Source organism: Pleurodeles waltl, chromosome 4_1, assembly GCF_031143425.1.
Source record: "Pleurodeles waltl isolate 20211129_DDA chromosome 4_1, aPleWal1.hap1.20221129, whole genome shotgun sequence".
In the NCBI taxonomy this organism is placed as follows: domain Eukaryota; kingdom Metazoa; phylum Chordata; class Amphibia; order Caudata; family Salamandridae; genus Pleurodeles; species Pleurodeles waltl.
The window spans coordinates 418,443,739-418,463,569 of NC_090442.1; the positions used below are offsets into that span (position 1 = coordinate 418,443,739).

General features: G+C 44.4%; 1 protein-coding gene across 1 annotated transcript in view; it reads left to right on the forward strand.

Moving 5' to 3' along the window:
- The window catches only part of DHTKD1 (dehydrogenase E1 and transketolase domain containing 1), an 871,206-nt gene that overhangs the window by 257,941 nt on the left and 593,434 nt on the right, over nucleotides 1–19,831 (forward strand). The window contains exon 6 of the mRNA XM_069228664.1: nucleotides 9,454–9,625. Coding sequence (XP_069084765.1) covers nucleotides 9,454–9,625 — 172 coding nt within the window. The remainder of the gene's footprint in view (nucleotides 1–9,453; nucleotides 9,626–19,831) is intronic.

A 19,831-nucleotide genomic window follows, 5' to 3' on the forward strand; every position in this document is an offset into this window, starting at 1 on the left:
GTAAGGCACAATTTATGGACAGCTCCAGAACATGAGCTCTATTCCTGCCTCCAGCTCTGAACAGCGGTGACACCCTCCACCTCCAGTTGCATACATTTTTGCTATTTTATGGAGGGTAAGATACACTCTGTGATAAATATAAAGGTTAATCAATTTGAAGCAAGCATTCCTAGTTACTGTGTATATGTGTATAGTAATTCTGGCCCATCTCTGCTCGTCTATAGGTGTCCCCAATTCATTCTCCCATGTCAGATGGAGTTTATAAAAAGGGAGGGAAGTGTCTTTATGTAAGGCCATATAAAGGGCAGATATCGCTCCTCTCTCTCTCCCCCCTGTGTGCAATTAATTCTGCAGCCATCATTTATAGTCAACTCATGGGATCCTGCCTTCCATGATCTCTGTATAATCCTAGTAATTGCATTGTATAAGAGAAACATTCCTGTGGGGGGGGGGGACATCAAATCGCTCCCTTAACTCAAAGGAGGTGCGTAATTCCTCGTTATGGAACAGGTCCCCGAGTACTGTAATATTATATGTTCCTAGTTTCATGACTCCATTTAGGGCCCGCCCCCCCGGCATGTGAATCAAACCTTCTATTGGTATTTCTGGTGCGTATGGGAGCGCGGTTCGTGTGCGCTGTAGACTACATCCCCAACACACTCGCATAGTATGTAATATTTGTGGGAGCTGCTCTTGTCTCCCTCTTGGGTTCAATAACACGTTCAGGAGGGCGTAGAAAGACCGACCCTTATTACGTTGTGTGTCCCACTCCTCTTGTTCCTCATGTGGTGATCTTGCCAGCCATTGCAGCTGACCTGCCCAATAATATATCTCCATGTTTGGCACGGCCAATCCCCCTTCTGATGTGGGTCTCTGGAGTGTACCTAATGCCAGTCTGTGTCTGCCTGACCCCCCATATGAAGCCAGTCACCATGGTATTAATGTCTCTGAATAACGATTTTGGGATAACCAATGGGAGGGTAGAGAAATAGTACAGCAGTCTGGGTAACACTACCATTTTTATCAGTGATACTCTTCCTGTCACTGACATTGGAAGTGTTTTCCAAAACTGCATGTTGGCTCTCAGTTTCCTAATTGCCCGATGTACATTCCCCTCCAGTAAGTCTTCCAACTTATGATATATGTTGACTCCCAGATAACAAAATGTAGAAGGGGTCCAACTAAGCCCTCGTGTGTTTCTCACCCTCAGGGCCCCTTCCCCTAGGGGGAAGATGTGAGATTTCTGCCAATTTATATGCAGACCAGATGCATCTCCAAATCGCTCCAGCATTGCCATCGCTCCTGCCATACCGGCTTCCATGTCTCCCAGGATGATCAGCATGTTGTCCGCATAGAGCACAATGTGGTGTTCTTGCGTCTCAACCCGGAGCCCGTCAAAACAGGTTCCTGATCTTGCTATTCCCGCAAGCGACTCCACCGCAGTCACAAAGAGCAGAGGCAACAGGGGACCACCCTGTCTGGTGCCCCTGCCAATTAAATATGGTTCTGATACTGTCCTGCCCCGTGTGTACCCGTGCTGTGGGATTAGTGTAGAGCAGCCTCGTCCATCAGATAAAGTCTTGCCGCAGTCTCAATCTCAGCATTACCTGCTCCAAAAAAATCCCACCTACGGCTATCAACAGCTTTCTCAATATCTACTTCATTCCAGTGGCTCTGCTTATTTAGTATAAACCACTAGCCAACTGTGCATGGCGGGGCGGTTTAGAGTAAGTACCGGGGACGAGAAACGCAGTCAAATAAAGTTACAGTCTAAAAAGTGCGATCACAAAATGGGGAGAATTTCCAGTTTCTTGGCAGGTATAAGACTATTAGAGTGACACGGATGTGAGGCTTTTCCTCTGCCGCACTGGCAAGATTGAAAGAGTGTGGGCTCTGCTTAAGTGAGAAGCCGTGGAACGAAGTGGGGTGGTGGGATATCGGAATAAGGAAAAAAGACTGGTGGGGTGGGGGTATTGGGAAAGGAGGCCTTGTTCGAGGCAATAATGTGAGCATTGCTGAGTTTCTGACACCAAGAGTGGCCCACATCTCGGTGACCTGTATAAAATACGCTGCACACAGCAATACCCAAATCTTGTTGATACTTTCTGCCTGCCGCATTAGGGATCCTTTCTTTTATTCAAATTTAGCTAGATGCAGTGCTTAATCTGTACTTGTTTCCGGTGCTGAGCACTGGCACTTATTTTTGAGGGCTGCCGTTGGCACATATAACACATATGGGAAAGACGGAGGAAGGGAAAAATGAAAAAGCTTCACAAAGGGAGAAAGCAGAAAGCTGCAAGAGTGATCTGAAGGGGCTGTACATGTATTAGAGAGGCCCGAGATGATTTCAAGATTTTCCTGCATCAGTATTCCGTGTTCCCACATTTCATTGCAGCAGCCGCATGTTTAAGAGGTGGGCTTTGGGCACTGGCACGTTTTTATTTACGAATTAAGCACAGACTTGATGTGTTTAACCCAGAAAAAAGATGTTAATTTACAAAAAGTTTCTATTTACTTTGCACGCATAATCTTGGGAGGCTTCATTTTCAGTAAGAGCTGCCAGGTGTTTAGTGTATGATTGTTTTCTCCTTGGCCTGAACATGGCCAACTCCTTAAGAGCAGAGACAAAGAAAAGGTCTCTGTAGTGAACTTACTTTTCACTCATGAACGACTCGGGCGCTCTTCTGGTAACATTGCTACATTGCAATAGCAGCCTTGCACTACCTTCCCTCGGGAGTGTAAATTTTCACCAGCGGGAGAGGTTTGGTCTCCCATGTTCCCTCCATTCACATCCCAAACTTTAACTTACCTGATATCTTGGGTTCTCTCACATATGCCGCAGTTACACACACAGCGTGCATAATAAAGCCAGGTTAGCAGTAAATTTCGCCATTGTTACCCTGATGATGGATTTTGGCTGCGATGTATAATTGCCCCCTCCCCGTTTCACTAAAGCAATTTGATGCTGAATGAGAGTCAGCCTCTTGCATCGCCTTTCTTAAATAAAGCGCCTCAGTCATCGGCCGACACCACTAGAGAAGCCCCCGCCTTTGAAAGCTCAGATGAGGCAGTCCAGAAGTGTGAATGGGGAAAGCCATAACCCCCTCTTCTATTTTAAAAAACAAAACAATCCTGACGAGGTTCAGCAGTGCATCCCCCTTCCACTCTCCTGCAAACACAAGGCAGCTTGCATTCAGTTATCAGGCAGTAGGCACGTCAGCTTTTATTCTTTGTCTCTCCTCATCAGTCTGGCTACAGGCCCACTTCCGGTACACGAATGCAACTTCCGATGTGAAAAATGTGAACTAGACAAAGGACAAACATAAACCTCATTGTAAATTTTAGCTGCAGCTTTTTTTTACCATGGTAACTCTAAATTGTGCCATTTCCGTTACACGATTCTATGTCAGTATTGCCAGAAGGTTTTTGCCGTCTCCGCTAGAACTCGTGACTTTGTCCTCCCCAGTTTGTTGACGTAACGGACCGCAGACCGTGTGCACCGTTTACACCCAATGAGTGTGTTACGACCGCTAGAAGCAATTGGAGAGGTGTTATACTGGACGCATGTGTCGCGTGCTCTGGTGCTCTCAGTGCAAACATGCTAGCCTACAATGTTAAATCAAGAAATGCGATATACCAAAGGTACATGTTAGAAAGAATATGAAAGGTAAAATACTTATCTTCCCAGCGAAGCAGCAAAGAAAGAGGACGGTTTATGGTTCCTTGTGGTTATATACTGTATGTTGTGCTATGATTGGTACTGCTGTTTTGATGTCACATATAAAAGGTGTGGGTAATGTAGTTTACAAAAAGTTTATTTTCATTGGTTGCTGTGTTTGTTTAACAGCAAAGAAGGATAAGCATAATCATCGCCTCTGTGTTCTTAATAGAATTGAAAATTCTTGACGCATCCAATAGATTTTTTTTTTAGTGTGCAATGCCATGAACACACCATTTTAGTTTGTGTTCAGAATTAAGCATACTCTTTTTGCGCTTGTAAACTTGTTTTTAACTCTTAACTTTATTAAAATTGGGTTCTCAAAAATAATAGTGTCAAAGCCACTAGAGTTATGCATGCAAGAGCAATCTAATTATGTGATAAGATTTACTAAATCGTGCTGCCAGGAAAGAAAAATTATGGCAATCTCATACATGCCAATATACCTGGTTCAGGCAGGACACTCCTGATTTTTTAAGCCAAACTGGCTTTATTTTGGCCGTCCCTGCATAAAATTGCTTTTCCTTCAATAGAAGTCTATGGGTAAAATGCATTCTCCCAATTATTTGTTTGAAAAATCACCCTCTTTACTTTTTAAAAATGTTGGCATGCATGCATTCTGTGGCATTGTTGCATCACTATTTTGATGTTGTGGTGGCAAATGAAAGAGACATGACACTAACGCTTACAAAGTTTATTTAAGTAGGAAACACATTTAGGGGATTTAAATAAAATGTTATTCACCAACAAATAATGCTTTGGCATGCATGAAAACACAGCAGCAACAGTTTCTTAACAATGTATTTTTCAACTCCCAGAGTAGAATAGTTTGCATAAAACAGACAGCTTCGACCGAGCATAAAATAAGACTACCTACCTCTATACAGTTCTTGTAATATTTAGTAAAATTGATGTCTCTTTTATTCTGTGAATTCCAAATATGTTTTGCAACTGGTGTTCCTCTTCTGGTTTAGTATGGGACTCTTCAAGCAACTCTTTCAGGTGAGAACATTTTTGTGACAAAGAAGGGCTTATTATGTCTACTCTGTCTGATTAATATTAAATATGAAAAGGGTTTGTAATACTACAGGCAAAAGCCTATGCATGACAAAAGACCCAATTCAGTCCTGAGAGTCCTGATTTTTTTTTAAACAAAAATGACTATTTTATCTGTCTGTCATCTGAATCTTCCTCTTTTTCAATGTATGTCAATGGGGAAAATGCATTCTCCAGATTTTTTTCAAAATCTCCCACTTTCTAGTTGTAAAACGTTGACAAATATGAATCTTCTTTCTAGTCCATCAGTTGAGGTAATTAATACTATCTACAAACATTTTCACCTCTTTATTACATGTTTAATGTCTGCATACAGCAATGGAAATTTGAAAGTTGAGTAGTTAGCTTTCCTAGTGTGCATGCCATGGTATTGCATGCTTCAAGTCTGCTGTGTGTTTTTAAGGTCCCATTGAGCATGAAAAAATATTTTTGTTGGAATCTTAATTTATGCAGCAGCTGGTGGATGCTGCTGCTAGGCATTTTATGCTTGAACTAGGCCAGCAGGTGAAAATTACTTCAAAATGTTGGAAAAATAAACATTTCAAGAAATACACATACCCCAATAATCAAGATTTGCTAACTTTTCTTACTGTGTATGGCACCTACACTCGTACATTTTAGTTTTTGTCCTAGTCTAATTAAATATAATAAAAATAGTAACATTATTACCCTGCAAATTACCTTTGACACATTTTTCTGAAGCACGTTGTTTGCTTATTTGTATGTTACCAGCAACTCATGTAGTTGTTCTGCTTTCCTACATATCTCCTATCGGAGCTTACAGAACCTCTCTGGAATGCACTTCTGAGTTCAAAGAAGACCTTTATTGTTGTTAATTCTCCCCCACCCACAAGTTCCTGAGAGACTAAATTAGTAGATTTCAAGCACACGTTTAAAAGTAGTTGCAGCAATAAAAGCAAAATATATCACAGTACTTCTCAGTTGCAATGTACGCAGCAAATCTATATAATTATAGTATAATATAATTGCAAAGCATAAAAGTAAAATTCATCACCGTATGGGCAAGGCAGTAGGGCCTAACTCAGCTTCATCTTTCTGGGGTCTGCAAGTTGATGACTCCGGTCAACTGCAAGAAAGAGATTACCTACCCAAGCGGGAGACTGGCAACTGACGTCTAGCTCCAGCCTGAAGTCAAGCAGATTCAAATCTAACTCACTGTACCCCAGAGTCATCCTTAAAATGAAACTCAGTGTGAGATATTAACAACCTTGGAGAATGGCCAGTTCTCCTGAGCTCTTCGTTCTCAGACTGGATTGCGAGGTAAACACAAAATCTACGTGCTCTTATCAGCTAAGGTCTGGTGTGAAGAAAACAGCTTGGTCCATCTTGTGGAAAAACACAGCTTGGAAAAAACACAGACATCTCTGCAACGTCTCAACTGCAATGTCTAACTCCACGTTAAAGCCAAGAGGCAGCTAACCTAAATATCAAATGTAATGTCTAATCTCATGTCAAAGCCAATAGGCAGCTAACCTAAATATCAAATGTAATGTCTAATATCATGTCAAAGCCAATAGGCAGCTAAACTGAATACAAAATGTAATGGCTAATGCCATGTCAAAGCCAATAGGCAGCTGAACTGAATACAAAATGTAATGGCTAATGCCATGTCAAAGCCAATAGGCGGCTAAACTGAATACAGAATGTAATGGCTAACTCCATGTTAAAGCCAATAGGCGGCTAAACTGAATACAGAATGAAATGGCTAACTCTATGTTAAAGCCAATAGGCAGCTAAACTGAACAAAACATATAGGGGGTCATTACGACCCTGGCGGCCGGCGGTAACACCGCCAACAGGCTGGCGGTGTTCCGCCAGCAATTATGACTGTGGTGCAATTGCCACGGCCATACCGCCGGCCCCTCCCATATACCGCCAGGATTCCGCGTGGAGGTCATAATCCCCAGGGCAGCGGTGCAAGCACAGCTGCCCTGGGGATTATGAGTCCCCGACTGCCAGCCTGTCCGTGGCGGTAAACACCGCCATTGAAAGGCTGGCGATAAGGGGACTTGGGGTGCCCCTGGGGGCCCCTGCACTGTCCATGCACTTGGCATGGGCAGTGCAGGGGCCCCCAGTCATAGCCCCGTCGCGCATTTCACTGCCCGAATTTCGGGCAGTGAAATGCGCGACAGGTGCTACTGCACCCGCTGCACATCAGCATTGCCGCCGGCTCTATTACGAGCCGTCTCCAATGTTGATGTGACATTTCTGCTGGGCCAGCGGACAGTAACACTGTTACCGTCCGCTGGCCCAGCGGAAATGTCATAATAGGGAGACAGGAATACCGACGGCAATGGCGGTATTCTGTCTCCCGCGGCCTCAGCGGTCTTTTTCCAAGACCGCCGAGGTCGTAATGACCCCCATAATGTGCTACTGGTGAACATTGAGCAACTAATATGCGCAGTGGTGAAACACAAAGTCATTGGTCAAACACAATTAATAGCATCACAGTAGTGGCTTAATAGCTTTCACTGTTCAGTGATCAGCCAAAAGGCTCAGCATTCCTGATAAAAATGCAATTAAAGTAGTGGAAAGAAACAATTTCATTTTGTTAATGCCTCTGAAGTAATCCATTAGTCATTTAGAAATCATCCTTAAGTTATCAGGAACAATCTCACTTTAAGAAGTAATTCTAAACTAATTTTCAAATCATTCTCCGTCTTCCTCAGGGACATTCCTATCTTCTGAAGCAATCACATGGTAATTTCCAAGTCATCCTGGAATCATCAGGCTCAAGTTTCTAAACTTTGCTGCTGACTACAAGAGCTTGATGACATTTGATGACGTGAAAATGATTTCTACAGCAGCTGGATGAACATCCATTGATTCTGGGATGGCTTCTAAAGTAATCCTATTTGACCAGGGCAGTTACTAGTGAATCACTTGGTTGAGCACTCTTGAGTCTATGCAGGAGGACTGTGCCATCTTGGTTTGTCAGACTCGGCTCCCTGAAGCTTTTTTCGCACACACAGCTCCACTGGCTTCATATTAATGGACATCTAATTAGCTTAATATGTTGAAAGATGTGCACTAGGCACATTTTGCCACCTGGGCTTATTAGCGATTCCACAGAAGCTGTCTTTCGTTTCCACATGAGCTCAATCCAGTAGGTTATTTTTCATTCTCAGAAGAGTATATTTCACGTGATGATAACAAAGTAAGAAAAAATAGCAACCTCTTCACTTGTTCAGTACAGCGGATTAGAAATAGACACAGAACAATGCACTGGAGACTGTATGTTCGGAAAGGATGTGCTGTTTTTTGCTTGAGGTTCCAAATGTCAAGTCTTTTAGTAAGGGATTGCGCCTCAGTTTTCTAAGCTCCTCCCCAGCTCTATGCCTTACATTTCCTAGGGCCAAAAATTTTAATATAGAAGTTCATTCCACTAGGATGAGTCCACTTACTGGAACCAGAACTTGTTCAGGACACCCTAGTAGCAGAGTGGCATGTCGATAATCAATTCATAACAGTTGCTCTGTAGCTGGTAGAATGGTGACCAGAGTCAAATAAGGTGGACCAGTCTATGGGCACCTTTCTTTCTGGCACTGTAATATATGTGCTTTGAACAGTGCTCTGGAGGTTATTGCTTGGTAAGGTTCATTCTGTATTAAGTATTGCAACTAATTCATAAATATATAATGTTTGCAGGAATCCCACTGATCAAGCTACACCAATTCCAATAATGTTTTCCAGGAAATTATCCGATCCTACCAAGCGTTGACTGTGTCCTTTAATAAGAAGTTTTGTTCTGCTGGCAAAAGATAAAAGGAGTGAAGCAATATCAACTTCCCAAAGCCTTTCTGGTGCCACATCAACTATCATGGTATCCTCTCTGTCAATGGAACATGGTACACATTCTCATACCCACTCAACTTTTAGTTGGCAATACAATGGTGTAGCACTGCTTTGTGTATATGTCGTAGACCATACTCTGCTTGTTCTACAGCATCAGAGAAAGGCAGACATTTCCCGTTATCCAGTCCTTCATGCTATTCACCTGCCAAGATACAAAGGCCTCGGTCTAGTTCTGAAAGTTGGATAACGACAGTCTGCTCACAATTGACCTAGGTTTTCCTCTAGTCTTCCTTCTTTTTGGACTTTATAAAATATGTTGCCTCTACCACATTCAAGTCCCCCCTGAGTGCTAGCCTCAGTTATGTCGAGGCTGAGTGACAGCTTTATGAGTAATTATACATTAAGATTGTTACATTTAGTGACTGTGCTACTGGAAACAGCACATGAGATACAAATAAGCGAAACTATGAGCTCTGACAAAGCTAGAGTTCGATGAACCTGCCACCTCGGTGGCTGAAGGAGATGATAGCGTCCAAAGGGTAATTATGCAAAGTTTAAATGCAGGCACTTGTTATGCAGTTTATAGATTCTATCTACATTTGGATGACTGGTCTTTAAAGGCTTTCATGGGCAATTAATTGTTATTTGAATAAGTGATGATCACTTGCATAACCCCGAAGGCAGTTAATTTTAAATGATTTATGTGCTTTGCTTTGTGTTACATTTTCAGCCAGCTGCACTAGGCTGCCACGTGTGATTCTTACTTTTGTTTTGCAGTATGAAACAATTTATGAAGAATAGAAATTACGAAAGAAATGTGTGTGTCAAATGTGTTACATGTGTTTTATCTTACTGTCTGATAGGTTCACGGAGATGCTTCATTTTCTGGTCAAGGCATTGTTCCTGAGACATTCACGCTTTCTAACTTACCACATTATCGCGTTGGTGGAAGCATCCATCTGATTGTAAATAACCAGCTTGGTTTTACCACTCCAGCTGAGAGGGGGAGATCGTCCCTGTATTGCAGTGATGTTGGTATGTACAATAAGCGTCACGATGTAGCCTTTAAAAAAAACAAAAATTGAAAAAAAAATTGAATTTTCATTAAATTATGTTAATGTGTATTGTCTTTGTAGTACAACTGGGGGATATGTAGTCTGATGGTCCACTCTCATAAAGAGATATCAGCGGATATAAAAATGCTAGTTTCAAAAATAGAATGACCTGAAATGCTTGTAGTCTTTAGCTACGTCATCTACTCTACCATCCTGACTTCCTGCCTTGATGATTAACCTTTGACTTGTGGGCTTTGACTTTCCGTGGAGTGTCTTGCAGTGTATCCCTACAGTATAGCTGAGGTTACACTTTTTGACTGTACTTGGAGGTTTTATCAGGTCAGTGGATTTTGAAATTTACCCCCGAATAGATGGAAAGGAAGAAGAGGCTTAAAGACAATCTTGGTTTATAGAAAACTTGCCTGAGTGTGCCGGTAGGCTTTGAGGGTTGACCAAACAGTGTAACCTGAGTTGAGGCTTGGATCAAAGTCCTATGCACTGTTGCAGAATTGCTGCATAGAGAATACAAACCTGAAGAACAGACAGTGAAGAGACATGGCGCTGAGAAATGTGTTTGTGGAGGCCTGGAGTAGAGAAGAATGTATTGTAACATTCATATAGCACCTATTACCCGTCTATGTGGCACAGAGGATTTTTCTACATGGGTCGCGTGTTACACCATATAGGGTGTGATTGGAATGGTCTTTTCCTTGTTTTGATCTTGTGTGATAAGTGTTTCCATTGCATGCTTGATGACCACCAAGGTGCAGTTATTGTGTTATGGGTTGCAGCATTTGCAGCACATGAGATTTGCATGCAGGTTATGGTTTTCAGTAAGCTGGCAGCTTTGAATAGCTCTGCAGATCTCGTTATGGTATTTTATTGTAACACAATCCAGCGCATTGGTTACCGCTATGAGTTGTCCTTTCTGAGATTTTTAGTTTAAGGTTTATGGTCCTGAGCAGGCACAGGGAGACATGGTGTGTAGATCTGCTGAGGTGGACTTTCTGTCATCTCATATCACTATATCTCTGGTTCTCAAACTTTTGAATGGACTCCCATTTAATCTTTGATGGGACCTGGGGACCCCCATAGAATCCTTATTGGAATCCGGCAACCCCCACTCCGTCATTACTGAAATCTGAGGATCCTGGCCTAATCATTTTCGATGATATGAACTACAAAACAATACATACAAAACACAGAAAGAAGCATTCAAGAGAAAAATACACAAATAATGAAACTCTTCTTTCAACTCACAAATATAAAAAAATCAAACATTTAATAGGAAGGTGAGAGCTTTTCTAAATTCAATTGAGGCCACTCATTGTCCATATTATAGTATGTTTGATGCACTTGCAGTGCTCCCACGAATCAGTCTGAGGATACAAGTTTAATTTTTACCCTTCAGTTTCAAATTCCTTCACGTTTACAGAACGTTTTAACATTTTCATTTGCACATTTTGCTTTTTTATCTATATCCACTCAATTAATCTGTTAATATTTATTTATATAAGCAGTCGAAGACCCCCACTTTAGGCTTCGCAGATCTGCAGAGGTCACCTGACTATGAACCACTGTCATATATGATTGTCTTTTTTAGGTGTCCAGAACCAGTCATAAAATAACTGTGAAGAAGAGGTACCAAAGCACTCAGAGAAGTCCCACTGTTGTTAAAAAAACAAAAAACAAAACAAAAAAAACATGATAAATTATCAGTACAATAAGCCACAGTTTCAGGAACGTTGTTGACTCTTTATTCTTCGTTTAATCCTCTGACATCAATACAATTTGTCCTCCAAAGGCATCCAACATGTGTTTCATCAAGTCTTTTTCAATGCTCCGAAAATGTATACGCGTGACATTAAGATGACAACAGCACAACCCACAGGGATTGCCCTGAAAACTTACTGGAAAGATCACCAGAGTATATGTGGAAGAAAACAGGTGTATTAATAGACGTGGTATTGTATCAGACTTCCGAGTCAACAGAAGTAGTAGAAACAAAGAAAAACAGGAAGCATGCAGAGCCAAAAAAGGCGAGAAGAATCATGTGCACAAGAACAATATCACAGTCGTACATGATGAGTAGAGAACACAACGTGATACCCATTGTTCCATGTGCCGTATGCAAAAAGTTTGATTATTTATATGAAGGTAACCCACATTCCCAGAAATACATGTGAAAGAACAAACAGTTCTCCAGTATTGGATCTTTCATAGATTCACATGCTTGAATCATCCCTGTCGTCGAGGTGGGAGCTTCACAGTAACTTCAAATATATATATAGCAGTAACTGTAACACACTAGGCCATAACAGCCCAAATATGCACTGATATAGCCTATTCATCTTCTTTTATAAAAAAAAAAGAACCAAACTTGAGTTACAGCCAATCAGGCATCAACACCCTCTAGGACACTCCCAACAGAGGCTGTTTCCCTCAGATTTTCTACTGCATGTCGTGTGAAGGGAGTCTCCCTGAGCTTTGCTCAGTTTATTCTTCTGACAGGAATATATTTTCTCAGAGAACCCAGCTTTCCAGTGGACAGGATATCACAGCAATCTAAAAAAAGACTTTTCAGAGACTGTGGCAGTTGTGGGAGGAAAAGGCTTCATATTGATGACCCCCACAAGAAATTCATCTACTGCCTGCATCCAGACCATAAGGTGAGGGACTGAAAGATTTGTCGCACCTTCAGTCATAAAACCCTGAAAGACCGAGAGGGTGGACTTTTGTTGTGGCTCCAAAAGCAGAAGGCCTTGGAGAATCCTTCTTCTGATGAGAGTGAAGCCTCATCACACACTACTCACTCCCTAAAAAGGCCTAGAGGTGAGGAAAAACTGCCTACAGAGCCTTCAAGAAAGGTTGCTAAGAAATTTAAATACCTCTTTGGAGAAGCAGAAGCGCCAGGAAAGTGCTGCCTCGGGATCAGAGACCCACTTAAAACCCTCAAAAAAGGTTCACTCAGAGCCTACCACACCTTTGGGAAAATGCACTCCCAAAAAGTGCCTCTCTGTCTGTATCACTGGGGAAAGAGCCAGGAAGGTTCTCCTCAGATTCGGGCAGAAAAGGCCCGTAGATGACGATACTGTCGATGACCATGTCAACAGCCATTGCGACGACTATGATGTCGATTTTTACCGCAGCGGTTTGCCCGATGATTATTACATTGTCGCCACTTTCATTGCTGACGATCATCACGGCAAAAATATACAGGAAGGCATCATTGACGAGAGAGGGGTCGGAAGCCTCTTTATTGCATCCATCGCCGGTGGCACTCCCGTCGACAAAACAACCGTCGACTAGGGCGAAGAAAGAACCGTCGACGAGAATACCTTCGACAATACAGTCAACGAGGGATCCGTCGATGACACCGTCGACAAAGAAACTATCGACTAGGGAAGAACCGTCGACGAGGAAAAGTCCATCGACGACATCAGCGATGGGAGAACTGTTGATGAGGGAAACAGCAGTTTCATCGACGCAACCGTAGGCGACGAACATAGCAGGGCGAACACCATCTTCAAGAGATCTCACGAATCAGCCTTAAGAGTCAGCAAGATTCCCTCCTCTTTCTTTCATTACGGTGGGAGGTAAGGCATCTTAAATTCTCCTGATGCATACCTCCCCAAGCAAAGTGTTGCCGTATCCTCCACAGCATCTATTGGATGATGACGTCTATTCTCAGGGTGTGAATGTTTGGTGCAGCCAGTAGTCTGTCACAGCTTCATGTCAAATGCCAAGACCTAGATGATGATGATGATGGACAAGATCAGGACACCTATCCGTCAGCCAGGGTCCAACCGGATCCGTCATACTCCACGTTTGAGATGGTGACTTCTATTACTATGCCTAGATCTTTAGTATCAGATCTCCAGGGTATGTTGCAGGATTACAATAGAAGATTTCCGCCATCACTACCAGTGACTCCGTCCAGGTCGTACAATCCGCGGATGGATCTGCACACCCCAGTCCCTAGTCATCCAGGGACACCGCACAGAAACATCCGGTTTGTTCAACCACCGCAGGATGATCATCACTCCATGGACAAAGAGAGAGAAGAAGGTGAGATACCGGAAACAACTCCTAGTGAGTGGGATGAGTACCTCATCCCTACACCGTCGCCACCGGCAGCAGGACGAGTGGATTCACCCCTGGAGGACATAGGGGGCTTCCATAATTTGATGGAAAGAGCGGCCAAAAGATTTGAGCTACCCATTCTTTCCCGGGAAACTGATTGTTTCTTATATGACTTTAAGGAGCCATCAAAGAAGTCGGTTAGGACTGTTCCTATAGTGGATTTTCTATGGCAGGAAGGATTGAAGGCGATGAAAAATCCAGCTACCAAACCTTCCCAGATGCAGCGGTTGGAAAAGAAATATAAAGCCTTAGAAGATACTCCAGCCTGCTTAGTAACCCAGCCAAAGCCGGATTCTGTCATATCTCAAGCATCACAACATCGCTCGAAAAATCCTTCAACGCCGATAACATCACCACCAGACAGAGAAGGGCAGCGTTTGGACAACATCGGAAAGAGGTTCTCCTTGGTGGCAGTGATTACAGGAAAGGCTGCTAACTCGTTGGCCATTGTGGGCAGGTATGACCGCCAAATGTGGGCAGACATGTCCTCTTATATAAACATTTGCCCGAGGATGCCAACCTGGAGGCAAAGAAAGTGTTACAGGAGGGAGAGCGAATCGCATCCGTAGTTATTGATTGTGCAATTGACATTTCACTGACAGGTTTCAGGCAACTAGCAGGGGCAGCGGTCTTGCGTAGGCAGGGGTGGCTGAAGTCTACTTCCTTTTGCCCGGAAGTTCAAAGTAGAATTCTTGACATGGCGTATGATGGGGGAAAGCCTCTTCGGAAAGCATGTGGATGACATGCTGCAGTCCATAAAGGCAGATACAGCGAAATCCCTTGGTACGTTGCAGTATAAAAAAACTGCGATTTCGAGGGGCGAAAGGCAGAGGATGTTACTCCTTTTGTGGTAGTTTCCACCAATATAGACCACAGTACCAGTCATCTCCAGCAGGACACTGACAGCAGTACGGACAGCATCAGCAGCAATATCGGTTGCCACCTACAGCTGCTTATAGACACCCCACAAAGGGAAGATCCGTTGCCCGTGGCAGAGATACGGGTAGAAAACAATGACCGGGCATCCATACCAGCTACCAACACTACCCAGGTGTCGAAGATTGGGGGTCGCATCACTCATCACTTCCTTCAGTGGTCAAGCATAACATGAGACAAGTGGATGCTAGATATAGTAGCCAAGGGGCATACTCTGGAATTCATACAGAAACCACCAGATACCCCTCTGTTAGGACCGCCACCTCCACGAGTGAAACACCTCCTCAAAGAAGTGTATGTGATGTTGCGCAGGGGACAATATAACTTGTTCCAACTCTTCACAGGATCCATGGATTCTATTCACGCTTTTTTCTAATAAAGAAGCCTTCAGGGGATTGGCGACCCATCCTAGACTTAAGATCCTTAAAAAAAGTTCCTGAAGAAGCAGTTGTTTCATATGGTAAGGCTACAAGACATCCTATGCCTCTTGAATACAGATGATCACATGACCACTCTGGACCTCCAGGATGTATACTTCCACATCCCAATGCACCAAAGCCATCGGAAATTTCTCAGGCTCAGGGTAGCTGGTATGCATCTGCAGTATTGTGTCCTCCCATTCAGATTAAAGTCGTCCCCAGAATTTTTACAAAAGTGTTAGCTCCAGTAGCAGCTCACCTATGCCAGTTGGGCATGCAAGTTTTTCCTTATCTGAACAACTGGCTTAGCAAGGCATCCTCAAGAGCTCAGATGGTAGACCACACAACCGCTTGCCTCCGGTTATTTGAGGATCTCTGTCTTACCATCAATTATCGCAAGTCACACGTTCATCCCACGCAGAAACTGAATTTCTTGGGGTCAATAGTGGATACTATCTGAAGCAAAGCATTCCCATCTCAAGAGAGAAAGCAAAAGCTATCCAATTGGCTCACAAGCTATCGACAAAAACGTTAGTTTCAGTTCGAACTTATAAATCAATCATGAGAATTATCTCGTCATGTATTCCGCTGATCCCAAATTGCCGGCTACGTATGCAGCCTCTACAGGAGCAACTGGACGCGCAGTGGCTTCAGGTTCAGGGATCCTTCGAGGATCATATTCTCATCACATCAGCAATGCGAGCTGCCATGTCTTAGTGGGCAAAGCCGCCCAACTTGTCCAGGGGCCTTACCTTTCTTCCACAAGTACCTCAATACATAGTAACGAAAGATGCGTCCCTCGAGGAATGGGGGGACCACCTTCAGGATCTGCGAAAAGCGGTTCTTGGACTGTAAAGGACAAACAGCTCCACATAAACCAGCTGGAGCTTAAAGCAATAGATCTGGTGCTAAAAGCTTTTTTACCAAGAATTCAAAACTCTGATATTCTGATCAGGACGGACACTACCGCGAGCATGTTTTACTTAAATAAATAGGGCGGCACAAGGTCCTTACAGCTTTAAAAGCAAGCTCAGAACATTTGGAAATGGGCCGTAGGAAACAACATTTCTCTGAGGGCAGAACACTTGCCAGGGCAAACCAACGTCCTAGCAGATACTTTGAGCAGGATGGTCATATCGTATCACAAGTGGGAACTCAACCAAATAGTTCTTGACCAACTCTTCCAGATGTGGGGCAGACCAAATCTCGATCTATTTGACACATACTAGAACAGGAAATTCCCATATTACGCACGCTGGCATCCCCAAAAAGGGTTGTGGGGAAAAGCGTTTTTGATGATATGATCAGGTGTCTATGCCTACGCTTTTCCTCCGATTCCACTCACCCCCAGAGTGATCAACAAGATGAACACAGAAGGATGTTGCCTCCTGCTAGTGGCACCCAGGTGTTCCACTCAGACATAGGCCAACCCTGTTGATCATGCACCAGGGCCAGGTCAGGCATCCAGATCCGTCATCTCTACACTTGTCGGCCTGGCTCCTGAATTCATTGAGTATGCCACCTTGAACATCTCACTAGAATGTAGGGCAATACTAGCCAAGGCCAGAGCGGACACCACCAATAAGACTTATAAACTTAAATGGAAGCGTTTTTGTTTGTGGTGTGCTGTGGAAGGAGTCCATCCTATCTCTTCACTCCCTGAACAAGTACTTCCTTATTTGTTACACTTGGCAAAATCTGGGCTTTCGTATTTCTCCATGTAAATGTAGCAGCAATTTCCAGATATCGCCAATCTCAGAACACTTCCTCATTATATTCTACTAGGATTGTGAAGCAATTTCCTAGCGGTCTTTTTGTAGTTTTTCCACCGGTACGTAAACCTCCACTGTTATGGTCCCTAAACATAGTATCGGGGCAACTCATGAAACCCCCTTTCGAACCTATCCACAGGGCAGAATTGAAATTCATCTCTTGGAAGACATCACTTTTGCTGGCTCTCACTTCAGCTAAAAGAGTAAGTGACATACAGGCCTTCACCATCAAAGAGCCTTTTCTTCAGTTCACCCCTAAAGGGGTAATCCTTACGCCACTCGGTGAGAAGGATGCGTCGCTGTTGGACCAGCCGATAAGGTTGGAAGAGGTTATATCAGCAATTTCCCGGCTAAAAGCAGGGAAGTCCCCTGGCCCTGATGGGTTCACGGCCTTATTCTATAAGACTTTCTGCGTGGAACTCGCTCCACTTTTGGTGCGCCTTTTTAACTCCTCTCGGACGACAGGAGCTCTGACACCGACTATGTTGGACGCTACTATTGTAGTTATCCATAAACCCGGTAAGGACCCAGAGGAGTCTGCCTCATACACGCCGATCTCGCTCCTAAAAACAGATGCTAAGTTATTCACTGGCATTCTTGCTACCCGTCTTAATTTCTATATGCCGGGCCTTATCGATCCAGACCAATCAGGTTTTATACGAAATTGACAATGCGGGCATAATACGAAGCGGCTCCTGCATTTATTGGATAAAACAGATCGCTCCTGCAGAGAGGTTCTTTTCCTCTCTATCGATGCTGAAAAAGCGCTTGATAGGGTCCACTGGCCCTATCTCTTTAAGGTGTTGGAGCGATTTCGTCTGGGTCCAGTTTTCAGGTCCTGGATCAGTTGCGTATATCGGTCTCCCAGAGTGGCGGTTCGAGTTAACTGGGTGCTCTCCCTGGCCTTCCCGGTGGGATGAGGGACCAGACAGGGTTGCTCGCTTTCTCCTCTTCTATTCGCGTTATATATGGAGCCCTTCGTGCAGAGGTTGCGAGACAGCCCCTTGGTCTCTGGAGTGAGGTTTGGTGGAGACCACCATCTCATCACCCTATACGCAGATGATGTGATCTTAACTTTGGCGGAGCCCGCGACCTCACTGCCGGCGCTTATGGAGATAATAGCTGAGTTTGGCAGAGTCTCGGGATTTCGGGTTAATATGCAAAAGTCGCAGGTCCTCAGTTTGTCGGTCAGACCGGACCATGAGGCAGACCTGAGAGCTAGCTACCCCTTTATCTGGTCGTCCTCGAGCCTCCCCTGTTTAGGTGTTCAGCTGGCGACCTCGGCCGCTAAGACAGCAAGCTTAAATTACGCAACGCTGATCCGTGAGGTTCAGCGAGACTTGGAATCATGGGGGAGGCATAAACTATCTTGGCTAGGTAGAATGGCGGCGGTGAAGATGACAATTTTGCCACGCATCCTTTACGCGTTTCAAGTGCTTCCGCTGAATCCGCCCCCTAGAACATTGGTTACCCTTCAGGTGGCGATTTTGAAGTTTATATGGGAGGGCCGACTGGCACGGCTGTCCCGACGGGTTTTATATCGATCCAAGAGCGGGGGAGGTTTGGCGATCCCTTGCCTTCAATGATATTTTCAGGCGACCCAACTGCGTTTTCTACTGGAGTGGAATCGCCCTCTCACTGAGAAACACTGGTGCTTCATGGACCAGGCAGTAGCGGGCTCGCATATATGGAAGGAGCCTTGGCTCTGGCGCCGGCATTAGGCGGCCGGACTCTATTCCTCCCCCGTCACAGGGGTTACGATGCGGATATGGGATGCAGTGGCTGTTAGGACTGGATTGACATCCTTTCCATCCCCAATGACCCCCATAGGAGCGAACCCTGACTTTGAGCTTGGATTTCGACTGGAGGGCTTGAGACGTTGGTACGAGGGGGGTTGCAAAAGGGTGGGAGGTCTCTTTGACGAACAGGGGGTCCTGTCCTTTGAACAGATGAGGGAAGCGTACGGCTTAATGGAGGCAGATAGATTGATGTATTATCAGATTCGGCACTGGGCGATGCAGCTGGCGAATAGAGAGTTAATAGATAGGACTCTCACACTATTCGAGAAATGGCTCTTGTTAAAGAAGGATGATAGAGGTGTCATCTCAGAACTTCATAGGCTTTTGCAGGGGGAACAGCGCCCACCAAGGACCAGGGGACAGATGCGTTGGGAGAGGGAGTTGGAGAGGGAGCTTTCGGACGAGGAATGGGATAGTATCTTCTACAGAATACATCACACAGCCTATAATGCAGCGGGGACCGAAACATCATATAAGGTGGCCTCCTATTGGTACTACACTCCGGCGCGCATTCACACATGGGACCCGGGTAAGTCTGACTTATGCTGGAGGGGGTGCAGTGACACGGGCACATTTGTGCATCTGCTGTGGCGCTGTCCCAAACTTCATCGCTACTGGGAGGGTATAATAGATGAGATTGACTTGGCATTTCACACAAAGATCCCCAGATTTCCATCATACATCTTGCTGGGACTGCCTAATCCACTTACCTTCCCCTTGAGGTCGTTGAGGGGGAGACAGATGGCCCTTGCACTTAATGCAGCCTTACAGCTGATTCTGACAATGTGGGGTACGAATAGGGTCCCAACACACAATGCGTGGCTCCAGAAGCTGTGGTTTATACTTGCCATGGAGAAACTCACATTGGCTTCGCAGCAGCAGGCTGGTGATCTGAGTGAACTATGGAAGCCATTTCTGCAGATTCTTTCTGCAGAGTTTACTGAGTTGACATGCCCAGCGTACTTGAGAGTCTTGAGGCTGACCTGAACTTTGACTAGTATGTTGACTGAGAGATTTCCATGGGCTGTGATGCGGTGGGAGGAGAGTTGGAGTGGAGGAGAGATGGTGGGTTGACCCGGTCGCTGTAGGGAAGCATCGTTAAAGTGTTTTATTTAGT